The sequence below is a fragment of the Prionailurus viverrinus genome, chromosome B1, assembly GCF_022837055.1.
Source record: "Prionailurus viverrinus isolate Anna chromosome B1, UM_Priviv_1.0, whole genome shotgun sequence".
NCBI lineage: Eukaryota > Metazoa > Chordata > Mammalia > Carnivora > Felidae > Prionailurus > Prionailurus viverrinus.
In genome coordinates, this window is record NC_062564.1 from 195386239 (window position 1) to 195410797 (window position 24559).

At 35.8% G+C, this 24559-nt stretch overlaps 1 protein-coding gene across 7 annotated transcripts in view; it reads right to left on the reverse strand.

Moving 5' to 3' along the window:
- The window catches only part of CPEB2 (cytoplasmic polyadenylation element binding protein 2), a 72427-nt gene that overhangs the window by 27349 nt on the left and 20519 nt on the right, over positions 1-24559 (reverse strand). For 4 of the 7 annotated variants that reach the window (XM_047855704.1, XM_047855703.1, XM_047855699.1 and 1 more), the window contains 2 exons: positions 13388-13438; positions 5754-5777 (listed from right to left, as the gene is read on the reverse strand). In XM_047855704.1, coding sequence (XP_047711660.1) covers positions 5754-5777; positions 13388-13438 — 75 coding nt within the window. The remainder of the gene's footprint in view (positions 1-5753; positions 5778-13387; positions 13439-24559) is intronic. The other 3 variants (XM_047855705.1, XM_047855700.1, XM_047855702.1) reach the window with 1 other exon arrangement.

The window sequence follows — 24559 nt, forward strand, 5'->3', positions numbered from 1 at the left end:
AGAATTTTAAACTGTAATTAGACTACATTGTTTGAAGGGGTAGGGTTTTGTTTTTGTTTTTTTTCTCTATTTTAGAAATCATCATTTGACCTTGACATCAAATGCTCCATTTATATTCTCTAACTATTGTTATGACATTCTTGACTAATACTACAAGGCAACAAGTATGAATGGTTACACAAAAATCCTACTTCAGTGATTCTAACTTAAGAGGTATAGACATCCATATTTGTCTGTAATATACATAGGCATTTATAACCTACACGCTTATAAACATGAGAATTAATATGAGGTTAGTTACAACCAAGGTTAGAGTGAGCATCTAACTAAGAATTCTTTAAGAGATTTACAAAGAATGTGATAGTTTTAGAGACAAAAATGTAAAGGAGAAAAGAGGGGAAAAGCTTTATAGGTAGAAGATATTTGCTTGAGCAAAAGTACAGAAATATTCCAAAGGCCATATCAAGGTAAAATATAGAAAACTGGAGACATTCTTAACTATGTGCTTAAAAGCCCTACTTACTTCAAGTAAAATACCTTACGGTAAGTTAGTCACCTAAAATGTACAATAAAAATCTGAAAGGTAAAATAGTAGTTACAATAAAAATTACAGAGGAAGTAGTAAGAGGTGAATGAGATATGAAAAACATGAAAAAAAAGAATAAATGAAGGTTGCCTAATCATTGCCAATGAAAGGGTCTAATACAGCTTCCGTATTGCCAGGGCTTTTTAAACAGGTCACCAAAATCCTTTTCATGTGAAGGCAAAGTTAGAGGATCTATATTCCTATTACGAGACTAACAATATACCTTTTCCCAAAACAGAAAATTGGCAAAGGTTTTATAGTAAAGCAACACAGCCACTACCTCAAATATGAATGAGCCTTATTTGTTATGTGGACAATTAGGATTCAAATTATTCATTTCAAAATATTTTAAATAAAAAGGCTTAGAGAAGGCATGAGCTTTTTCCATATTCCTATAATAATGTTTATTCCACACAATAATAAAAGCCAGATTAGGAGCTTCCTTAACTGAAGATGGGGCTAAAGGCTAAATTACGACTAGGCCATGTGACAGAATGATGGTTAGCAACCAGTACATGATTTTCTGGTATGTGCTGTTAGAGGATTTGTAAGCAATTACTAATTTTACTCCACTGGCTATGTGCCTATGCCCAAACCACCCCTATATTTTCAGATTTTGACCTTATTTTGAGAGCCCAGAATACAGAAATTTCTCAACATATAAAAAAGGGGGAGGCAGGAAAGGAAAACATTTGTACAAAATTAGGCAATTTATGACTTGAATCTAGGCATAATTCTTTGATCTCAATGTGTTATCCTGTACTTTCATTTACTAACTGTTGTTCTAAAAATAAAAACCAAGCTATATAAATTAAAGATGACTATGAATATTCTTCTCATCTTCTAAGATCTTAGCAGTCACTCTATTGGAGTAGAAAATCTACCAATGTGATGGCATAATTTTTATTTAATATGAAAGGATCAAAAAAACCCACTATCAAAACAATAGAAGTAGGTTTGAGACTGCACTTTCTCAAGCACTACCTGTTTAATCAGATAGAATCACTGATCAGGCATGCTTTTCCAAAGAACTGAGAAGCTATTAAGGTACCCTTATCACCTAAAGAGATTTTGTCCCAATAATAGGTTCATCCTTTTCACATAGGGGATGGATAAGATACTTAATTTTAATAATCAATTATAACCTAGTTATTATGTCTTTGTACATTAACTTCTAGACATACTATACTTGGCCGTAAGTTCACTAAAATTTTGTTTCTTTTTAGAAACTGGTCTGGCTGGGTATAGGTGTAGAGTTAGGCAGAGTAAGTCTCTTCAAGGAGGAGGGGTAAGCAAATTTTTTCTGTGAAGGGCCAGAGAGTAAAAAATATTTTAGTCTTTGTGGGCCTCACATTCTCTGTTGTAACTCCTCAACTCTGCCATCATTATAGCTCCAAAGCAACCAGACAAAAGTAAATGAATGGGCATTGCTGTGTTCTAATAAAACCTTGTTTATAAAAACAGGAGGTTTAGCCTGTGGGCCAGTTTGCTGACCTCTGTCTTCTAGTACTACTCTGGCTTTTTTTTCATGCTTTGGAGATTTTGCCCATTCTTTGACAGGTATCAAAAGCATTTACCAAAGATGAAGAATTTCAGCCTTGATTTCATCATAAAAGGATTTGAGAGTGGTGGTATTTAGGGAGTGTACCCTTACTCGGGCTACTTCACAAGACTGTTTAAGAGTCAAACGGATTGAAACCAAATTGAACCAATTCAGAACGTCCCGGGGTCAATTTTAGAACAATACATAGTATACTGTCTTACTAATAATTCCTTGCTTATCACAGTGCATAAATCTGAATGGCTACATAGTGTAAATAAATCCAACCTCCCTAACTGAGCTTCCATAATTTCATTCCCTTTAAAATAATTTTTATTTCATTCCATATACAAGCTATTAATTCAAGCTTTGAGATTACCTGCTAGAAAAGATTGCATTATGATGTTTAGTCCTATTAACTAAAATAGGCTCTATTTCTATTTGTTAAAATATCGCATATATTTTTGTTCCTTTGGAAGCACAGTAGCCCTTTAATCCTTTACGAAAGGAATAGATGGCAATATAAAAACGTTTGAAGAGAAGGGATAGAACTTACATTACACGTCACACCTCTCTTCACACTCCCACCCAGACCAGTACGTTCACTCTTAGAATTGAAGGGAGGAAATGCCGAACAGAAAATAAAACACAAAAGATAGTGTTCCATATATTAAAGACTGCCCCCCCATATGAGAGTCTTCCTCCTTCCTAATCCTGCCCCCCAGGCAGCTCTGAGGTAGAACTTTTTTATGGCTCTTAGGGTGTAGAGACGCAGAGGAGTTGGGGCAGGTTGCAAGTGAAAAACAGGGAAAGAAATACTTGCTCTTTCTTAATTACTTCCACTACAATTAAATTTTGAATATTCCTAAGGTATATTTCATATGCTAGTATCTAGAAACAGCCTGATGTGAAGTTCTTATTGATATTATTAAGGAAATTAAAATATATAAAGTCATTTTGGTAGTAATTTGGTTTGTCTGCAGTCCAGTGGGAAATCTTTTAAATGAAAACAGCTCCTCTGTGCCTGGGCTTAAAGATGAGTCTAAGGTGGCAAGTAAGAAAAATATAGTTCTTCCCCAAGTGGACTACAAAGTCAAAATGTCTTATGAAAAATTAATGCTGCTCACCGACTATTGCAGTGGTGGAGAGCAATGTCTTATTTTTGGTACAAACTGTATCAACTTATTGTGACACATCCCATATGAGCAGATCAGATATGTGTAAGACTTTTTTTTTTAAGAAAGGAAAAATGACTAAATAAAATTAACAAATGCAGCTCCTTTGATGGACCAAACCTTAAACATGAAGCCCATAAAAGGGGGCTCTTGGAAGTTAAAAAATTATCAGTGTGATAATGGCACTGTATCTAGCACAGAAGGGGGAAAAAATGAGTAGAAAATAGGAAGAGAGCCAGGCTACTTCTAGTCTTTTCTGAGTCATTCCTTTGGTATGTGTGTGGGTTTTTTTTTTTTTTAATGTTTTATTATGTACTGTGTCAAAGTACTTTCAAATTCACATAACCTTCTCAATAGGTATTTATAATAGGTACACTTTTCATTTGATTATCAAAATTGAAATTTTAATTTTTTTTTTTAATGTTTATTTATTTTTTTTGAGACAGAGAGAGACAGAGCATGAACGAGGGAGGATCAGAGAGAGGGAGACACAGAATCTGAAACAGGCTCCAGGCTCTGAGCTGTCAGCACAGAGCCCGACGCGGCGCTCGAACTCACGGACCGCGAGATCATGACCTGAGCCGAAGTCGGCCGCCCAACCAACTGAGCCACCCAGGAGCCCCCAAAATTGAAATTTTAAAAGCAGACTCTGACTATTCACAGAGAACCAACTAAAAAATTACTAACGCCATATAACTTGAGAGGAAAATTCAGGCGTTATCCCTCCACACTAAGCCAAATAAGTATGACAGGTCAGTTCTGACCTACAGAAAGCTTCTGTAGAAGCCTTGGGACCATGTGAGAGTCTTCTTTCTTCCAAAGCTGACAGGCAGTCCTAAAGTAGAGGAAATCTTATAGATCTCTATCCTCTGGGAGCCATGAAGAGCAGTAATAAGTTTCTATCTGAAAGAAGAAAATTTTGCTTTTTCTTAATATCATAATCATAGTCTACCATTATTAAACTGAGAAAAAAGATGATAAACAACAGGACTTTCTGACACCTAGTTCCTGAGAACTTCCTAGGTCCTGATATTATGTTGGAGTAAGCCAAATTACATTAAGAATAAACCACTAGGGTTAAAAGATGAAAGTGTATAAAAGGAAAAAATCCTAAATTAAATATGCTCCATAGTTTCAAAAACACCTAAAAAGCACAGCGAAACAAGGCAGTCTACAGATATGAAAACAGGTACTGAAGTTCTAACCTTCCCCCTCTCTTCTCAGTTGCTAGCCGCAACCTTCAGAAAGTTACTCAGCTTTAGTGTCTGAGTTTTGAGTTTCTATATCCTATAATTTTTTCATTAAGAAAACTAAAGAACCAAGAGATTTAGTCAAGCATGGGAAAAAAACAGATTCCAAAAAGGAAGTTAAATTCAGACAATGTGAAATACAAAACTGGAAATACTACTTAAGAATATAGAATACTTGTTTCTGTCATCAGCGGTGGCAGAAAGATTTAGCTTGTTTGTTTTCAAAGTGCACATACTCATGACCACATGAAAAGAAAGTGAAGCACTGGCACGCAGTTATAAAATGTATCAAAAGGCACTATTATTATGGTCTATCCTCCATGGCTCAAGGGAGATTTCAGGGGTCAAGGAAAACCCTTTTTACTCATTTTGGTCCTTATGACAGCTACGTAAGTATCATGATTATTGCGCACTTAGAGGATAAGCTAGCAGGTAAAGCTACTTTTGCTTCTTTGCATCTCATGTACTTTTCTCCCTCTCAGTCTCTCTGTACATACAAAAGAGAAGCCAAGTTTAAAGCGCCACAGACACTGGCAGCTGCTTTCCAAAGAGGTTTAGTAGTCCGGCATCTCAGAGGCCTCGTTTTGTCCTTCAGATAGCAAGAACCCAGAGAGGAAGACTGTTGCGGGCGAGAGAGAAAGGGTGTGTGACAGAGCGTGTGAGTGTGCCTGCACGGTCCAGGGAGGGAGAAGGAAAGCATTATATTCTCCGAAGACACACAGAAATGTTAGCAACATGATTTCCATACACCAGTGTTAACAATAGCCTATCTGGTATTATTTACTTTCAACTGGGTCAGACATAAAACTAATAAACTGGGGTTGGAAATTATATACATAGGTATGGCAACCAGTTACAGATTTAGAGAGCAGAAAAATCGCCTTGCAAGTCACCTTCACTAGTGTTTATTAAACATTTTTCTTAAGCCAACTATAAACAGCAGCTTTACTTTAAAAGGTATGAAAATAAACAGTTAGAGTCTAGACAGTCTAAAAGGAAAACATTTATTAAGTAACCAGATTAGTATGGAAATGTGCTTTAAAGTTAAGAGATACAGGATTCAAAAATTTGACAAGTGTGCAAATCAAAATATAACTTTTCTGTGAGTTTTCAGTGCATAAAAAAAATCTAGGCTAATTATAGAGTTGATCAGTAAAACCCAATTAAAAACAGTTATACCATAGCAAACAGAAAGGAATTACCTCGTCTTCGCCCATAACTCCTTGCTGCATGTAAACAAAGGACAAATTGTAAAATGTCAGAACTAAAAACAAGCCCACACATACAAATATTTGTGATATGAAAAGCTAAGTGGGCATCTAGTAATTAGGACTACTTTGTTTTAAGAGCTAGGACAATGTCCCCATGTAATAGCTGCATGTGTTTTACCATTTACAAACCACTTTTATTATATATATATTCTGCACTGCACCATAAAATGAAATTAACAGGAAATATGCAATTTATTCTCATACATGCTCCAATTCATGAATAAATATTTCTTGCACCTGGTCAAGATGGTAATATGTAACACCTTACAGTTAAATAGCATCCCAAGTAATAAATGCAAACAACTTGAAATCCTCATTTTACTAATTATAAAGAGAGATATAGCAGATACAGTCCAACAAACAGCTATTCAAATCCAATTCACATTATATCAAGCCCTGTGCGGAGAAAGTACTGGAAGACACAGAGGTATGAAAAGATATAACAATGTTAAACTGATATTCTGAAGCCTGTAGAGCTTAGATAGAAGGTAAAGACATCAATCCATGTTCAAACTTGCTTAGTTGAAAAAATGATTAATGATACACTACAGTTACCAATGCTTTCAATCCTTCTGGTACATTTTATAACCTCTATCTAAGTGCTTATGTCTCTCTCTCTCTGGGGTAAAAGGGATTCAGATACAAATTGTTCTTAGTATCATCATAGACTAGCACAGATGTTGAATATTCAGAAGTATGAAGCAGAAAGACATTTCAAACTACCTTATTAGCAGTTTACATAATTCCATATGGAGAAAAAACACTGCAATTTATTCTCCATAATAAACTACCAGTTTGATAAAACCCACAACTTATTTTTAAATAACTCTTCCTTGCAAATCTGAGTACGCAATGAGTATTTTTACCCTGGAATTAACATATGAAATCAAAGCAGTAAACTAAAACAAAAATCACTGTTAAAATCAAGATCTTAACCCATTTTTTATGATTTTTTTTTTTTTTTTTGGCCTGGGAAAGTTTCTTTCTGAATAAATCTCAAATCGAAACATATGTTAAGAGTTGTCCGAAATGTAGTCTTCCCCAAAAGTATAAAGCAAAGACCAAAGGAAGACATTTCACATCATTAAATACATTCTACTACAGAAGTTTTACAATGTAAGTCTTTAATATAAAGAAGTGGGCCCACAGGGGAAAATACAGGATTAATACCCCTACAGTAACCCTTAGTCATTACACTTTAAGTCAATAAATACAAGGCTTACAACAGAGTCTGTTATACAAAATAACCTCATTTGCACCTCTGCCTCTCTATTGTCTTTATTTAGCTATAACTACTGCAGTTTTAACCTTTTTGAGAGCTCCAGCTACCACAGCCTAGCAGACTGTCTGAGCTGTACATTAGTTTATATGCAAGCTTACCTGTGTGTGTTTTTGTGTGTCTATCGAGCTTAGATGTACATTACCTGTATACATTACATATAGATTACCTGACATACATATTCGTTTAGGGTGAGGTAGGGGCGGAAATGGCATTTAGAATTTTGCTGTGGAAATCCTGGAAGACTTATAAAGGCCTTAAAAACACAGGGTCTCAAAGAGATAGCGGATCAACTATGGAAAATCGAGTAGGAATTTTAAAAGAGCTGTCAAAAACAGACTATACAAGAGCGAATTCCCTGCAGTCTTAATCATTGTATTAAGTGTGGAAACGGTCAATAGGCTCCCAAACGGTCACAGCACAACTCTAAGAAGTTAGGCTTCCTACTTCTCTCCAGGCATGATCGAAATGATATTAATCCAGTATAGATTTGCTTTACGGAATTTCAGTCATGGGTGTAGAAGACGGATCATTTACAAAGCAAATAAAACTACTCTCATCAAGTTTAAAGTCAAGTTATAAATTATAAGGAAGTAATAACGTGGTCCACAATTCCTGACCTATTGAGAAAATTAATGACACGACAACCAGTTTATATTCTTAGCTGTCATGTTCTCTGCTGAGGCTACTCAATGCTAAAATAGTCAAGATATGTACGAATGTTCATAGCATCTTAGGTCTCATCTCATTCCTAGGCTTGAACACATTATTTAGAAGAGTTCTCCAACTACCTCATACCTGAGGAATTTTAGAGTTCTGTAAAGAGCTATTGCACTTATTTTCTGGACAACTCTCAAATTCCAGCTCTCTACATTACCAAAAATAGAACTGCCTGCAGATGAAGCTAGATCATGTGAAACACTTCCTATCCCCTGTCATGGAAAGAACCAATCTGCTATCATCACACTAAACAATGGAGTACGGACTCATTTTCCTACCCGAGCTCTTCTTATGTGAATTTCTGTTCCACCATAACTCGGATTCAGAGTTATCAAAAGTTCCCAATGAGAAAAGAAAATCATTAAATTACTATTCATTAAGTTTTAATTAAGGAAGACTTCTTTAAACAATATGCCCCTCCAAACTCATTTAGAATAGGACTTAGGAAAAAAAAAGTGAGCGATTTTTGTATAAAAACTATTTAGAACATTCAATTTCAGTTACCTAAGTTTTATAAAACTTATTACTAAAAATTACCACGCATTCAGAAGTGAGGAACTGGCTATTTAACACACGTGTGTAAATATGTGTGTGTGTGTGTGTGTGTGTGTGTGTGCGCGTGTGTGTATGTATGTATGTTAGATTATATTTTTTTACATATATGTTTTATTTTATCATTATTTTTTAATGTTTATTTTAGTTTTGAGACAGAGCGTGAGGAGGGGAGGGGCAGACAGAGAGGGAGACACAGAATCTGAAGCAGGCTCCAGGCTCTGAGCTCTCAGCACAGAGCCCGACGTGGGGGTTGAACCCACAGACTGGGCCGTGAGATCATGACCTGAGCTGAAGCTGGACTGAGGCACCCAGGTGCCCCTCCATATACGTTTTTTAAGATAATAATAATAAGGCTTTGAAAAAAAAATTTTTTTCCTACAAGAGTGAGTTTAAAATTTGGTCCTGGGTTATCAATAATCTCATTTAGGTTCTAACCCATTGCTACCAAAAAAGAAAAAGGATGATTCTGACATTCTCTTCAGTGTCTCTGTGCCCTTACATATTGGCTCTTAGCAATGGCTGTGGTACCTGATTTACTGCAGCTGGAGTAACAGATAAGGAAACATAACAAATTAGCCAGAAATATTTAGGTTAAAGTTCTCTTGGTGTGAAACTAAAGAAATTCTTATCTCTTGCTCTGAAAAGGCAAAACCAGGGAGAGAAATATACCCGCAAATTATCCTTTTCAAGATCTAAAATAAATCTGTTATCTACTCCACTTATTTCCATTAGCATAAAAAAGAATTGATTACGTACTCAAATTTCCTATTTTCAGGACTTAATACAGTACATTTAGAGACTCTGCCCTCAAAAATACAATTTCACTAAGTTTTCTTAATTAAAAGATAAACATAACCTCTCTCCTTCCAAACAGTAGAGCAAGCCCCTGATTATAAACATAGATGTATATGGCTAATGACAGCAAATTTAAATTTCAAACTAGCTTGCATCCCCCTGTACTTCTGCTATCTGTCTCCCTTTTGAAAAGCCATATGTATTAATAAAAATATAAGCTATTTTTCCTTGGGAGAGGGGTGAGGGGAGCACAACATGATCCAAACAGAAACAAGTACCTGAATGATACATCATTTTGCATTGGTCCTCACTACTATGGAAAACAGGGTGGTTTTATTTTGTTTTTTCCTACTGAGAATAAAATATGTGAGATTTATACACTTGGAAGTACAACATTCAAGCCGTCATTCTAAATTCAGATAGTGCTTGCATTTTGGTTTTTAGACAATCTACCCATTGTTATATAATATTACTTCCCTAAAGTGCTTCTGGATGTTAGGTTTGGACCCCTCTACAATATTTATTAAATGGTAGCAGTCTCCACCAGTCAATTCAACTTGATTTCTAGTTAGATGGAGGAACATGGTCTGTTCAGGAGCCTACCTGCAGTTATATTTCTATGGCATTTTTTTATGGTTAAATTTTATTTTGTCTATACAACTTCAAGAGACATATGGATGTGGGATACTATCTCTTTTTCTGAGTTAAGAGAGGTTGAAATATAAGGATCTGTTAGAGGTATTTCACAGTTTTACCTAGTCTGACCAACTTCCTGACCTTTACCCCATTCCCTGTTTATCCGTTAAAGGAATATTTCACAGTTTAACTATAATGTTAATTGACCAGGAAGGCAGACTCATGAAAGCTTTTTACAACATTTGCCTTATCTGCATAACAACTACACTAGTATTTATAATATTATTTTTATTAAATGGACTCAAGCCTAGCACCTAATAATAGCCTAGTAACATCATAGGTTTCTTCCAGTTCTGTATTTTCTAAGGAATGTTCTCAAATTGTTATAGTCATGCATTTATTATAATATGTATTTGTGCGCCACCAAAGATTGTCTTGGGTACCACATGGGACATGTGCACCACTCCTTAGGGAGCACTGTGAGAGAGTCATTTTGCTTTTGACCCACATCTTGTTCCTATATAGCTTCTTCCAAATGGGTCTGGTTTGACTTTCTGCAGTAACATAAGACAAACCTTTGGTCACTACATATACGTTGAACATCCTTCAAATACTTGAAAACATTGGCTATGTCTTCTTTCAATTTATATTCTCCAACAATTTATGTATTCACAAGACAGGATTAATACTCTTTCAAAGTCATTTTGTCACTGTTCACCATCACCCACTGTCACAGCTAACTCTCACTTTTAGAAACTGTTCTAAACACTTTACATGAATGAATTCCCTCACTTCTCAAAAAGCAATCCCCTGAAGCAGGCAGCATTTTATCTCCTTTTGACATAAAGAATCTGAGTCTAACTGAAGTTAGGTGAACTGTCCAAGGTCATAGCAAAATTAGGGTTAAATCCAGATAATCTAGCTCCAGAGTCTGTGGTACCAACTACTGTTAACTATTAACCCCACCACCACACACATACACACACAACCACTGACTTATAATTTATTGCCAAATACTGATTTTCAAAGTCAATAATATTAGCTATGCTTATTGGTTAAGTAATACAACTTACTTAGTTGCTAATGATGAGTTCAAATCTGTGACATAATTTAAAAAGTAGGTCTATGTATTGAGATGCTACAATTCCTTTAATCAATAATATTTAATAATAATTTAGTACAGGCAGAGGCTTGGTATTGACATCACTTAATTCCCATATTTCCTAGGGAGACAATATGCTAAGAATATAGTTGAACTGTAAGAATTAAAAGCAGCTCAAGGAAAATTTCCCCTTACTCCTTCTTGCCATTTGCCCACTTCTCTCTTCAATGACCTTGATGTCTAGAAAAAATTACTTAAATTCTTAATATTCAAACACTTCCCAATCATAATAAATATACCCAATTTCTTGACCTCTGCTCCCCTCTTAACAATGCTCCCAAATGAGCAAAATAATTTTTTTTCTCTCTGGATCAAATTGCCCCTACTGACCTAAACACATTTTGATGTCCTAGTTTCATTATCTCTTCTGTCCCCTACTCCCTTGCCAGAAGAAGTTCAGAATGTCCAGGACAGCTCACTGTATCGAGCACGTAACATGGCTCTGAAGTGGCAGGCTATGAAGAGTGCTCACATAATGAAAAAGCAGATTTGTCCACAAGGTTCAACTCTTGCCTGAAATAAAATATTCATGTGTCTACTAGGTGATAAAACACTGATAACCTAACATCTAGGTTATTTATGAAGGCTTCAGGCAACTGATGAACTCAATTAGCTTAATAATATTTCGTGTAAAAAGTGTGGCTCCTAAGCTCTTTGCTCATACATAACTGATGTATTCTATTGTGATTGCAACATACTTCTGAATCGTGCTAGTGTGGTAGGCACACAGAAATCCCAGATCATCTGTGAATCATCTAACAAACTGTCTCATACAGCACCTTCCTTCAAATGGATCTTAACAGAGTATGTGAAATATACAGAAATTCAAGTTTTTCTACTGACTTGTTTTTAGAAGTTAAAATGGAAATGATCTTTATCACACAGAACGTCCCAAAAGCAAATTATTTGAGGAAGTCAGGATACATAAAGAGCTTGCTGCTTAATCCCATCGTTATTTTATAAATCAAGTCATGAGGATAATACAAAATTATGATCTATTTTCAGTTTGTAAACTCAATTTCATCAATGTAAGTTTTAGTCACAGATACAGAGTTTAGAGACCAGCTACTCAAGTGACGTGTTGTTTTAATTCCATGGTAGAAAAAAAGTTGACTGAAGAAGTCCTGGAATGCGATTTCTAGTGCCCTTCTGGTCAAAGTCTATGTAAGCACCATAATTCACTGAATTCATGAATGCGGCCTGCTGTACTGCTGTAAGGTCCAGCCCAGACACGGCCTCAGCTAGAGAGCACAATTAGGCCCCAGTGTTAGGACCTTGCCAATTTGACCTCTAACCATCCTTCAAGATCCTAACACATACCCCAGGGCTCAGATTACGCTGGCACGTGGTGGGCAACTCAATATATAACAATCTAAAGTTGAATGAAGCAATCAATTGCACCACAGACACACTGCTTCTTCAATTTTTCTGTCATTCCAAAATCCTATCTGACACCTTGCCAATCTCCCAGGAAGCCTGGACTTTATTCCCACCCCTCTGTCACTAGAGTCTTTATTACTTAGTATAAGTTCACAGGGTCTAGCTTTACACTGGCCTTTTTTCAACCTTTGTTCCCCAACCTCCCTATCATCTGTTTTCAACAGAGCTTTAGTTGAAATAGAAGAGCCAAGTCATTCTAATGATATAATTGTGTATTTTTTAAGTACTATGTCTATTCTTCCTTCTTTCTACCTCTCTCTCTTTGTCCACCCACACTGATTTAAAAATACCTGTATGAAGGATATTTTCACCTTCCATGTCTACTCCCACAGTCACGGGTGTACTAAGTACTGGGACTTGAAAACAATGTTTGTCCAACAGAAGAACAAACTTTAATGAAAGTTTATTTATCCTGTTTCTAACTCTGGTGAAGTTCACTGTGTAAACTTTCTAGTTAGAATAAATTAAGTTAGCGTGATCACCATATTTACAGAGTCACAAGTATATTCATTCCTTAGTTAACATAAGCACAAGTGCTATACTAAGTAACAAGTTCTACACACTTTGCAAACATCATCTCATTTAATTCCCATAATAATCCTTGAGATTGTTATTCCCATTTCATAGATGGGAAATGAAGGCTCACAGAAGTTTCCAAACAAAGTCATACCAAAAACTAGAAAGCCAATATTCAAACTCAGGACGATCTCCAAAATCTGTGATCAATGAATTAAATCATACTGTCACAAATACATTGCAATAATTGCTTTGACAGCTAGAATTTATATGCCAGAGATCAGAAATAGGCACATTCCAAACTCCTAATTCTGCTTTCTGTACAGGAAACGCTGTAGCTTTATCTTTATACCTATAAAATATTTAACTTCTATGTATATGCAAGGTATAGAGAACCATGTACTCAATTATATTTATTTATAAAAGTCAACTGGAAACATAAAATGTTTGTATACAACTTACCATTTAACATCAACAGATTATCAGTTCCTGGATGTGGATAGCTCAGTCGACCTTTAAAAAGACAGGAAAGGGAAGTTTTAAGATTATGGAGCTATTTGAAAGGCAAAAAAAAAAAAAAAAAAAAAAAAAAAAAGGAAAATGAATAAGGAGGAAATTACTGAAGACAGTATATTTCTTAAATAAAAAGCTAATGTTTAACTCGAAGCATATTAACCAAAATCATCTTTTGAGATTTGAAACCAAAACATAAAACAGTTAACCTTAGTTCCCAGATCATATGAGGACAATGTGATTTCAGAGCAATGCCTAGAGAATAAGGCCTATTTGTTTTTTGAAATGTAAGGACAATATAGGTATCCTAGTCCTTCACACTTAATATAGGATATAAAAATTTTTAAATATCTTCAAAACTGTTTATAATTCTCTTCACAGCTTTCTTTTTCAAAAAATAAAACCTGAAGGAATTTATTATATTCCTAACTAAAAAACCACCTAAATATTAAAATAAAAAATGAGTAGCAAAAACTCATCACAACTTGCCATTTAATTCAACAGTTTTATATATAGCTGTATATAAATAAGGAAGTTTGATAAAAACATCTTAAACATATTATTATAAATGATATTGCAAGTTTAACCTGTTCAAAGTTTACAACTGATACAATAAAAATATAAAAAATGAAAATACTAAGGTTTAAGAGCATAGTAGCCTCCTATTTCCTTTGAGTCATTCCTCATACGAGAGCTCTGCACTTGATACATGCGCAAGGGATGACAGGACCGTAGACCACTGTGGCAAAGAAAAAAGGTACGCAGGGACACACTGTGGTTTATTCAGCATTTCTACATCGTAACACTTGTTTGACTAAATGCCAACATTAAGGATGATCGTTGTTTAGAGTCCATTAAAATACTTTCCTCTAATAGAGGACTTTCCTCTAATGCCTGAATCTCTGATGGACTATTAGAAAGGTTCATTAAAATCCACTGAGAAAGTTACTAGAATGAAATGTCTGTGCGATAGCACGTCAGCAGTTTTCAGTGCAGCCCCTTTGCAGACCCTGTGATGGTGCAGGATGCACAGCCGCCAGAAGAGTGACCAGGAACTCTCCGCGTGAATCTGACATGATTAGTAAGGAGTATAGATTAACTGTGTCTAGCTTTACCACCTCAGCAAGCACCCTACACACTCTGAGGCCCTGTATTTCGCCCACACATCCCATACAAAACAGAGGCTTTTAATTATGAAACTAAAGAACTTGATCACCTGCCAGTGGGGGAGATAATTCAATTTTAACATTAAAATATACATATTAGACATATAGTTATAGATATACACATACACCTATGCATATACACACACTTCATCTGGGCTCTAATTTAACCACAGCAGATTCTGTTTTTAGACTCAACAGGTGAAACAAATGTTACTGTCCTTCAAAAGACAATGCACTCTTATTTACTTCTGCATTTCACATGACACCAGCTAAACTGATAAAGCAGCCATACTCTAAAAACACACAATAAGTCTATTGTTGTTAATATTTTAGTACGGAGTGAGAAATAAGACAGTACGTACAAAAGGTACCAAATACAGAGTTAGAAAGCAGAACTTTCCTAAACTGGATTTCAATATCATGGAGCGTTACTTTGCCTCAAGTATCGTAGCTTACTTTGGAAATATGCCTATTTCTAAACATCTTGTTGCACATGACCAAATTTAGAGAATAATTTAAGGCCATGAAAAAATGCTGTTATTTCTGACTTGAGATGAAAATCACAACCCCTACAAAAGTGGTAACCCGTACTGCTGTTCACTGTAACAAGCTCATTGTCTTGTATACCTACAAGTGTATAGGATGCAGAATATACAAATGAGTCTCTGTTTATGATGTAGTGTGAAAGACAGAGAGAAACAACTTTAATAAAGCCTGCCAAGTGTTAAAAGAATTATGTATAGCACGCTGTATGAAGAACACAAGGAATATTTAACCAAGGCCATAGATTCAGGGAAGACCTCCTAGAAAAGTAAACTGCACAAAGCTTTAAGCCTGGTTCCACTTCAAAAGACACTCAACGTTGAATCGCCACGTAACTATCCTGTAACAGGTTGATTGTTCGCTTTACTTATCCCAAGACACAAGTATATTTTCATTGCTAATAGTCTTTTGACTTCTTGGCTCTGAATGGACTTAAAAGGCACACCTTACACAAAAACTTCAAAAGATAGATACCTATTTGCAGAATGTGTATTTGTATACATGTTCTAAAATACAGTACTCCAAACAGGAAAATCTCTCAATATAATTAGCCAAACACACCAAAATGAAATAAACAAATCAGACTTGTTTTTAAATTATCTAGTCCCTTTTCCTCAATCACAGCAAAATATCAATACATCTTTACAAGTTAAATTTATAGATAATTTACTTTTACCTGGGATACCATTAAAATTACTTCCACTAAGAACATGCCAATTTATAGTAATAGCTAAAATTTGAGGGCTCGCTCCATGTCAGGAGCTTTTCTAAGTTCTTTTCAACCAATCGTTTAATCCTACGACGATGTGTGATTTAGGTACTACTATCTTCTCCTCTGAAGATAAAGACCCTGTGCAAGGTTAAAAAACTTGCTCAAGGTTACACCACTGGCAGATATGATCCTAGACAGCGTGGCTCCATACTCTTAATCACTATCTTGTAATGACTTCCTAGTTGATAAAATATAGAGAAAGATAGGTATGGTTGGATATAGGGCAAATTCCTATGCTAAATCCATTACAAAATTCATGGGATGATTATGAAGTATGTATTAGGTAACTTATACGTTAACACAGAAAAAACACACATTGGTATAAAATCGGTTCCTCCCTATTGTGTAAAAAGCCCAGTGGCGCAGAGATTGCTAGCTGCACACTGACACCTATACTTGTCAATAATGGGAACCCCAAATCCTAGATAAGCACAGAAGTGCCCAGAGTTACTCCCTTGTAGCTAACGTGTGCCCACGTGAGTAAGATCTGGCCAATGGGATGTAAAACAAAATTGTTATGTGCAGTTTCTGGGAAGTATCCTGGAAGGGAAGATCTTCTCTTTCCTTTACCTTCTTCCTGCTTGCTGGGATGCAGATGTGATGGCTAAACTGAATCAGCCATATTAGCTTGAGGCCGAAGCTGGGTGGTAAGGACAGCAGAACAAAAAGACAGGCGCCTAGATCCATGAACAACACTACCCTACTTCTAGGTGTGGTATTCTTTTGGAAGAGGAAAATACTTCTGTCTTGTTTAAGCTGCTCTGTGTTTTCTGTTGTCCCAGAAGAACCCAACCTTACAAATAAAGCCCTCTAGTACAAATTTGTGCAAACTGAATTTTAGGGAACCAGGTTATAATTTATTATTGTGAAAATATGATAAAACATAATAATTTCATTATAGTTTTAGTATGTCTACAATTAATGGGTATCTACTGCCTCTTGGCACTTCTTTTACATTAAGATACTATGAAATTTAAAATAAATAACTTTCAAAAATATGTATTTATTCTTAGCTATCAGTGAATAGAGGACCTACAGTATCTTTAAAATTATCTTACTAGTCTATTGTCATTTTAATTATCTGTATAACACGTATAAACAAAGCAATACATGTTGGCCATTTTAGATGTATATTCAAGCAGCCAAAACACAGAAGTATGACAAGTGCATACAATTCATCACATATAGACAAATCACCAATTACTAAAATTTGAAACAATGCTGTATTTAAAGACATGCAGTAAACTAAGCCAGCATTAAAAACGATTTCATACACATTTAAGTTCTTTCACCAAACTACCTACTTAGTCTCAATAAAATGCACTTAAAAATAGAGATGATAAAAAATGACATGTCACTTCTCAGATTTAAACATACTTTTAAAATTACAGAAATGTGAATTAGAAAGGATAAAATGCAGCAGTTTCCCAACATCTCTTAATGTTTGTGTAGCCTTAAGCTGAAAGTCCCAAAATAACCTCCAGCAACCCATTTGCTGAAGCATCGTATTTCCCTTCCCAGATATCACACTCTCTTGGCTTCCTCTCGCTAGCTATTCCTTAAATACTCTCTGCTGTGTCTTCCTCCTCAGCTTTGCAAAATGCTGAAGCCCCAGTGTTCAGTCCTGGGACTTTTTCCACACGGCCTCCCTAGGTGATACCATCTACTACCCAAGCTCCATGCATCATCTCTGAGCAGATGACTCCACTTGTATCTCTAACTGCAACCTCTATACCTCAACCCCATACTTCCCCAGATTAGCACAGAGCACCGTCTTCCTTCCATATGGATGCTCATCCCCAAACTCTGGGTTGCCTCCACACCTCACTGTGTGTAATCTGTGTACAAATCTGCCAACAAATCCTCACTGCTCGATTTATAAACACAGACCTAGATCTGATTGCTCTTCACGAGCTCCTTCTTGGTTTCCCTGGCCCAAGCCATCTCCATCTCTTCACAGACTACTAGAATAACCTGACAGTCTAGTCTCCATTCGGCAGCCTGAGAGATCCTTTTCAAGCCTCCATCAACTCAGGTTTCTCTATTACTCAAAACCCTCCCAGGCTTAGAATAAATATCTGGCCTCTCATCCCCTACCATTCTAACCACGTTGGCCTCTTTGCTGTTCCTCAAACATGCCAGGCATACTGCCATTTCAGGATCTGTAGATTTCCTCTTCTATTTAAAATGCATTTGTCCAGATATGACCAAAGCCTATACCTCTCACTTCATTCAGGTGTTTAAAAGATGCCATCAGAGACCATCCTAAAATAGCAGTTTCTTTCTCTATCCCCTTGATACTGTATTTTTTTTCTTCATAGCATTGACTCTTATTATCTCCACCCTTCATTAAAACAGAAGACTCATGAGGGCAGGACTCTTGTCTTTTTTATTCTCTACTGTATCTCTACTATCTAAAACAGAGCCTAGTAGAGGTGCCTGGGTGGCTAGTCGGTTAAGTGTCTGACTTCGGCTCAGGTCATGATCTTGTGGTTTGTGAGTTCAAGCCCTTGTTGGGCTCTGTGTTGACAGCTCAGAGCCTGGAGCCTGCTTCGGATTCTGTGTCTCCCTCTCTCTCTGCCCCTCCCCGGCTTGTTCTCTCTCTCTCTCTCTCTCTCTCTCTCTCTCTCTCTCTCTCTCTCTCTCGTTAAAAATAAACATTAAAAATTAAATAAATGAATAAATAAAACAGACCCTAGTACATAACAGGCCCTTAAGTATTTGCTAAATCGATGAACGAAATTATCTCATTCTATTATATGACCCATGAGCTTAATGGAAAGCATAGTACTAAACACGTATTTGTATGTGGGACATTCTCTCAGTAAACGTAAAAATTGCAGAGTAAGTTTTTATCAGTTCATTTCTACGCCTCTTAAAATGGTGAGAGGGAGGAAGACAAGTCTTGCTTTTTTTGCTCTCTGTCAAGATGAATTTTTTCCTTTCTCCACAAATATTCTTTTTTTTTAAAGAATACATCCAAAATATGATCTCCAAAGCCCCAATATTCACAGTTGATGATGCCAACCCATTCCTCATTAGTGATGATTAAAATTACTAAAGAACAATGTTACACATTCTGCCGACTACTTTCAACAGAAAAAAAAAAAAAATTAACCACATATTAGAATCACAAGGAGATTGGGTTACAATTATTATTAAACCAAATACTAAGAGAGGCAGTACGCTAAGGTGGTTAAAAACACAAACTCCAGAGTTCTACCACTTCCTAGCATTGCCACTTGGACAATTATTGTTAGTAAGCCACAACAGTCACCCAAATGGAAGATAAAATATCTACATCTTAGGTGTGAGAATCATGTTTAAGTTAATACATGTAAAGTCCTCAGAGCAGTGTTTGACATGCATCAAGTGCTTAATGCATGATATGTACCATACGTTTTATATTGTGTGTATGTGTGTGTTTCTTATACACACGAACATATTGTACAAATGAAAAGATTCTTCTTACATGCTTTAAATACAAAGCATTGTTTCCACTGGTTTGGTAGACTCTCCTAATATTTTATCATTGTCTATGCTTTACCTTTATTTCCAAATCTAATTAGAAAAAAAAAAATGGTTCGTAGGAAGTCTGGTAAAATCCACTTAGAATGTGGTCATTACCAACCTTGAATAACTCCAATCTCTGCTCAGATCCAAGGGGCAGGACAGTCATTCCTGACCTCACTCCCAAATCTCAATGCAAGCCTCAAAAAGCCTAAGAATAAGATCATACAAATGCAGAAAAGACCCTTAGATCCAAAGTACCAGATCCCAAGAGAGCAACAGAATCATTCCTTAATAAAAACCATCGATCTGAGTTTCCAGGAAAATTAATCTGGTTAACTCACTCTTAAAGCAGGGCCCCATCATAAATTTTCTTCACTGAATAATGATTTACAACTTTTAAAACTTTTATCTAATTAATATTAGAAAATAAACTAAGAAACATCATGGAATATAGAATATCAAAAAGTTTGTTTCAAGTAAAGTATTACCACAAAAAGAAAGACAACAGCAACAGAGGCTAAACTTAAGTCATTAATCATCATAATGTGTCATCATAAAGTTATTCCAATAAAACTGGTACTAATTAAGATCTATTAAATTAACATTAAAATCAGGTTGAAATAATGGTTGCAAAACTTTAACCTATAATAGTTGTATAAATGAAAATAATATTAAGAATTACAAATGGGCAATCAAGCATTGCCAGTAGCAGTGTTAAATGGCATAAAACCTAAAATTAAGTCAGCAATATATACCTAGAATCTCAAAAATATATATTAAGCCTATTCTATGGAAATAAACACAAAAAGCTCACTGATTTTCATTTAAGAATTTGAAATACCTAAATTTCCAACTGTAGGGAAATGGTTATGTAAACTATTTTAAATGCATGTAAGTAATTTTTAAAAGTTTTAAGTAGATATTGACAAAAAGTATGACTCCTTGTAGAAAAATGTCCAATCGTTCAACCAATAATTTATTGAGCCCTTTCTATTTGTTTGGAACTATAATAAATGTTGACTCAAGATAGAGCAAAAACAGAGGTGTTCACTGCTCCCATGACACAGTGTCGTGTGAAAGATACATTAAAAAAGAAAACAAGCTACTGAATCAAAAATAAATGAGCAAGGCACTCCATTTAAAAGGAATAGAATTCTTTAACAATCTTTAATAAAGTAAGCTACTACTGACTAAGCATGTTGGGGGGCTTCACCAAAAAGATAAATAGACTAGGGGTTACTGAGACTTCCAACTGAACATGGAGGACTGAATGCCTGTGTCCATTTTTGCTGCTTTCTGAAACCCCTAAAAACGGCGTCATGGAAGTTTTAAAGAGGCATAACCCCATCAGGACAAATAAAATGAGACAGGATCACAGAAGAACTATGTCACCAAATTTTTGGAAGCTGTGAACAGGAATGGTTGAGTGGTTAACCGCCTGTGTAGACCAGAAATCACTGAAATCTCTGACACCTATACTGGTGCGTGCCTGGGAAGACTATCCAGAAACAAGCCATTTACCACAATAGACACCTGGAGAGCTTCCAGAATAAGAAGCTCTAGTTATCACTACGAGTAGATGTGGGGTGGAACTGAACATGGGAAAGTTGAGGACCGCTTTTTAGTTTTTAAAAGAATCAGAGAGACACACAGCCCTCTCTCTGGCTTTTCTAAGAAGGCGAGAAGTCAGGCCTCTAGCTCCCAGACAGAAGAATGGACGACACACATCCGGTGTTCATTTCCCAGACTGAAAGAAAAGACCTAGAAACAGACAGTGTGGGAGTTCCACCTGGTTGGCTTATAGCAATGCTCACTGGTTTGTCAATCCCAACTACATACACAGAGCTTCCAATCATCATTTTTGTGTCTCATCTTTAAAAATGAACAGACATCAAAAGTCCATAAAATATGTGATGGACACCTCCAGCATGAATGAAAGAACAAAACCAAACAAACAGAAAGGAGAAACGTAGAAGTATAAACATTGCAAGGAAATGGAAAAATAATCCACAAACACTACAATATAGTGTTTAAAGATAAGCACACCAGAAAAACAGTATCAAGGAAGAAAAGGAAAGTTCAATGACTTTTTAAAAGAGGGTCCTAAAAGTTCTTCAGAGAAAAATTGTGAAATAGAAAAATCAATAAAAGGGTTGAAGAGTAACAAATGAGGAAATGTCTCCCAAAGTAAAACAAAAGATAAAGCAATGGAAAACAGGCAAGTAGATGAGTATAGGAGGTCAACTATTTGAAGAACAGGATTTCCAGAAAGAAAAATATTAAAAATAGAAGGGAAGAAATGATCAAAATGCCAAAAATGTCCAAGAATTGAAAGAAATGCATCTCCAAATTAAAAAGGCCCAATGGATGTGCAGTGAAGGAAATAAAGAAATGGAAGGAAGGAAGGAAGGAAGGAAGGAAGGAAGGAAGACAGGGCTCCCCCATGCATACACATAAGAAGATCCATATTTCGTTATTATGACATTTCAGAACCGCAGGCACGAAAATATCCTAAAAGCTTCCAGAAAGAAAGACAAAAATTTTAAAAACACAAAACAAGGCAACCGATCATACAAATTAACAGGTATCATGATGGTAATACACTTACGGTAACCTTGAGAGATAAAAGACAATGAAGCATGCTTTCAGTGTTCGCAATTACAAACGTAATTCCACACCAGCCTATCATCTTACATAGTAGAATAAACACGTTTTCATACGTATGAGATCTAAAATATATGTCCCACCTGAAGGAAGGTACTATAAAACAGGCCCAATAAAACAAAGGTATAGACCACTAAGAAAAGAGTATAGAGATCAGGACAAGGATCCCACAGGAAAAGGAACTCTCAGCATTCTAGAAGTCCCACAGTGACAGTTATGAGAGGCTGCAGAAGGATGCCTTCAACAGCAGGAAAAAAAAAAAAATCAATATAAGATTATTTGATGTTTTTAGAGGTATTGAAGGAAGCTTCAGGGTTCTATTGATAAATTTGGGGATGAATCAGTGACAAGTACTTAGATAACAAAGCAATCAAACCAAAAGAGACAATGATTAATTCCAAGAAAAAGAAGAAAAAAGTTACATTACAGTACAAAACAGATGAGGTTCACCCATGAGTATCTGCATTTTCATGGCAAAACACCTCTTGATTTAATGTTTATTTATTTTTGAGAGACAGAGAGAGACAGCATGAGCGGGGGAGGGGCAGAGAGAGAGAGGGAGACATAGAACATGAAGCAGGCTCCAAGCTGTCAGCATAGAGCCCAACGCGGGGCTACAACTCACGAGCCGTGAGATCACGACCTGAGCCAAAGTTGGGTGCTTAACCAACTGAGCAACCCAGGTGCCCCAATACACTTCCTGATTTAAACAAAAATGATCCTATAATCATTTGGAGAGGACAGAGCAGGGTAAGTGTTGGGGGATGGGCAAGTCAAAGTTCACAGTCAACAGATAATACCAAAAATGAAGGAAATTTAGAAGCCTCAGCATATTATTAACAAACGATTACATGAAGAATCCATTAAAAAAAACATTGAAAGTTAGCTACCTACCTCTAAGGAATGGGAATCTGAAGCAAAGAGAAAAGAATGAGAGAAGACTTCTACTTTTTGTTATAGAAGCCTTATGGCGCTATTTGACTTTTTAACTCAGGTACATATCAAACCAGGTTTGAGGAAAGATAAAAGATTTGACTACTGCAAATATTTTAAGCTTATATGTAGTAGACAAAGATTAGAAAAAATTATACACCAACATATCAAGCATGGTTGGTTATTTTAGTTTGTGGAAATAACTGATGATTGAAAAATTCTTCCAGATTTCCCAAATTTTCTTTAATGAACACATACTACTTTTTTTGTAATAAGAAAATAAACATTTAAAAAAGGATAAAGTCCTATACTCTAGAGGGAAATCCTTCATTAGAGATTCTCCGATACCCTTCAAATACTAAAAGCAACTAAAATTCATAGGCCTAATTATCCCAAGTACCCACTTTTACAGTGACAAATTCTATATGAAAAATGTTGTATTTCTTGACTTTCAACCTAAAAATAAGAGTTATAAGCCCATAATTAAAGTCTTAATGAAGATTTGTGGTGAAAACAGGCTTTTAGTAAACCCATATAAGCTCTGAATAAATAAATGTGATTTTAAGAAAATTCACTGTGGTTTCTGAATGGTTTTAGTTTTTAAAGAAGAAAAACTGCATATTGTTGTAATTCAAATTGCTTAAACAGCCAAAACTGCCTGAAGAAATAACAATTTGTTTTCAAATTTAGTAATATTGTTGCTAACTACTTATTGTTGCAACTACCTGAAAAGAAATATAAATAAATAAAACTTAAAAAAATCTCTATTCATGATACTATACTTCACGTAAATTTTCTAAAACAAGAACTTTTACAACCACATTTTCACAACTTCCTCTTTAATCTGCAGACATTCTCACAGAAAACAAAAGTTAAAATCTTGAAAATTGTACTTTTCTTGAGATGAATTCAATTCTGAGTAGTTTGAAGGGTAAAGTATTAAGGTATGAGGCATATTACAAGGATCAACAGCAAGCATCTCTTAACGTCAAAATAATGAAATGTGCACGGCTTCGATATAAATATGATTTTTTTCAAAGTTAATGATTTTTTTTCTTATTTATCAAGGCCTGTGGTCTGTAGGAAAAAATAAAAACAAATGAAATCCAGGGGAAAGTATGTGCAAATTTGACTCCTTTTTAAAAAGAAATATTTTGGGGATGCTGGGGTGGCTCACTCGGTTGAGTGTCTGACTCGTGGGTTCGAGCCCTGCATCGGGCTTTGCGCTGACAGTGTGGAGCCTGCTTGGGATCCTCTCTCTCCTTCCCTCTCTGCCCCTCCCCACTTGTGTGTCCTCTCTTTCTCTCAAAATAAATAAACATTAAAGAAAAAAAAAAAAAAGGAAACATTTTCTTTAAAGATTGAAAGCACATATACAGCAATCCCTCTTTGATGATCTTTTTTTCAAGACATGTCATTATACGTGATTTGCACTTTCTGGAACTCCTGAAAAGTTTACTCCAGGAAACACAAGTGGGCCGAAGACAAGTAAAATCTGTTCTGAAGGACGCCTTCCACTCTCTGCCAGAG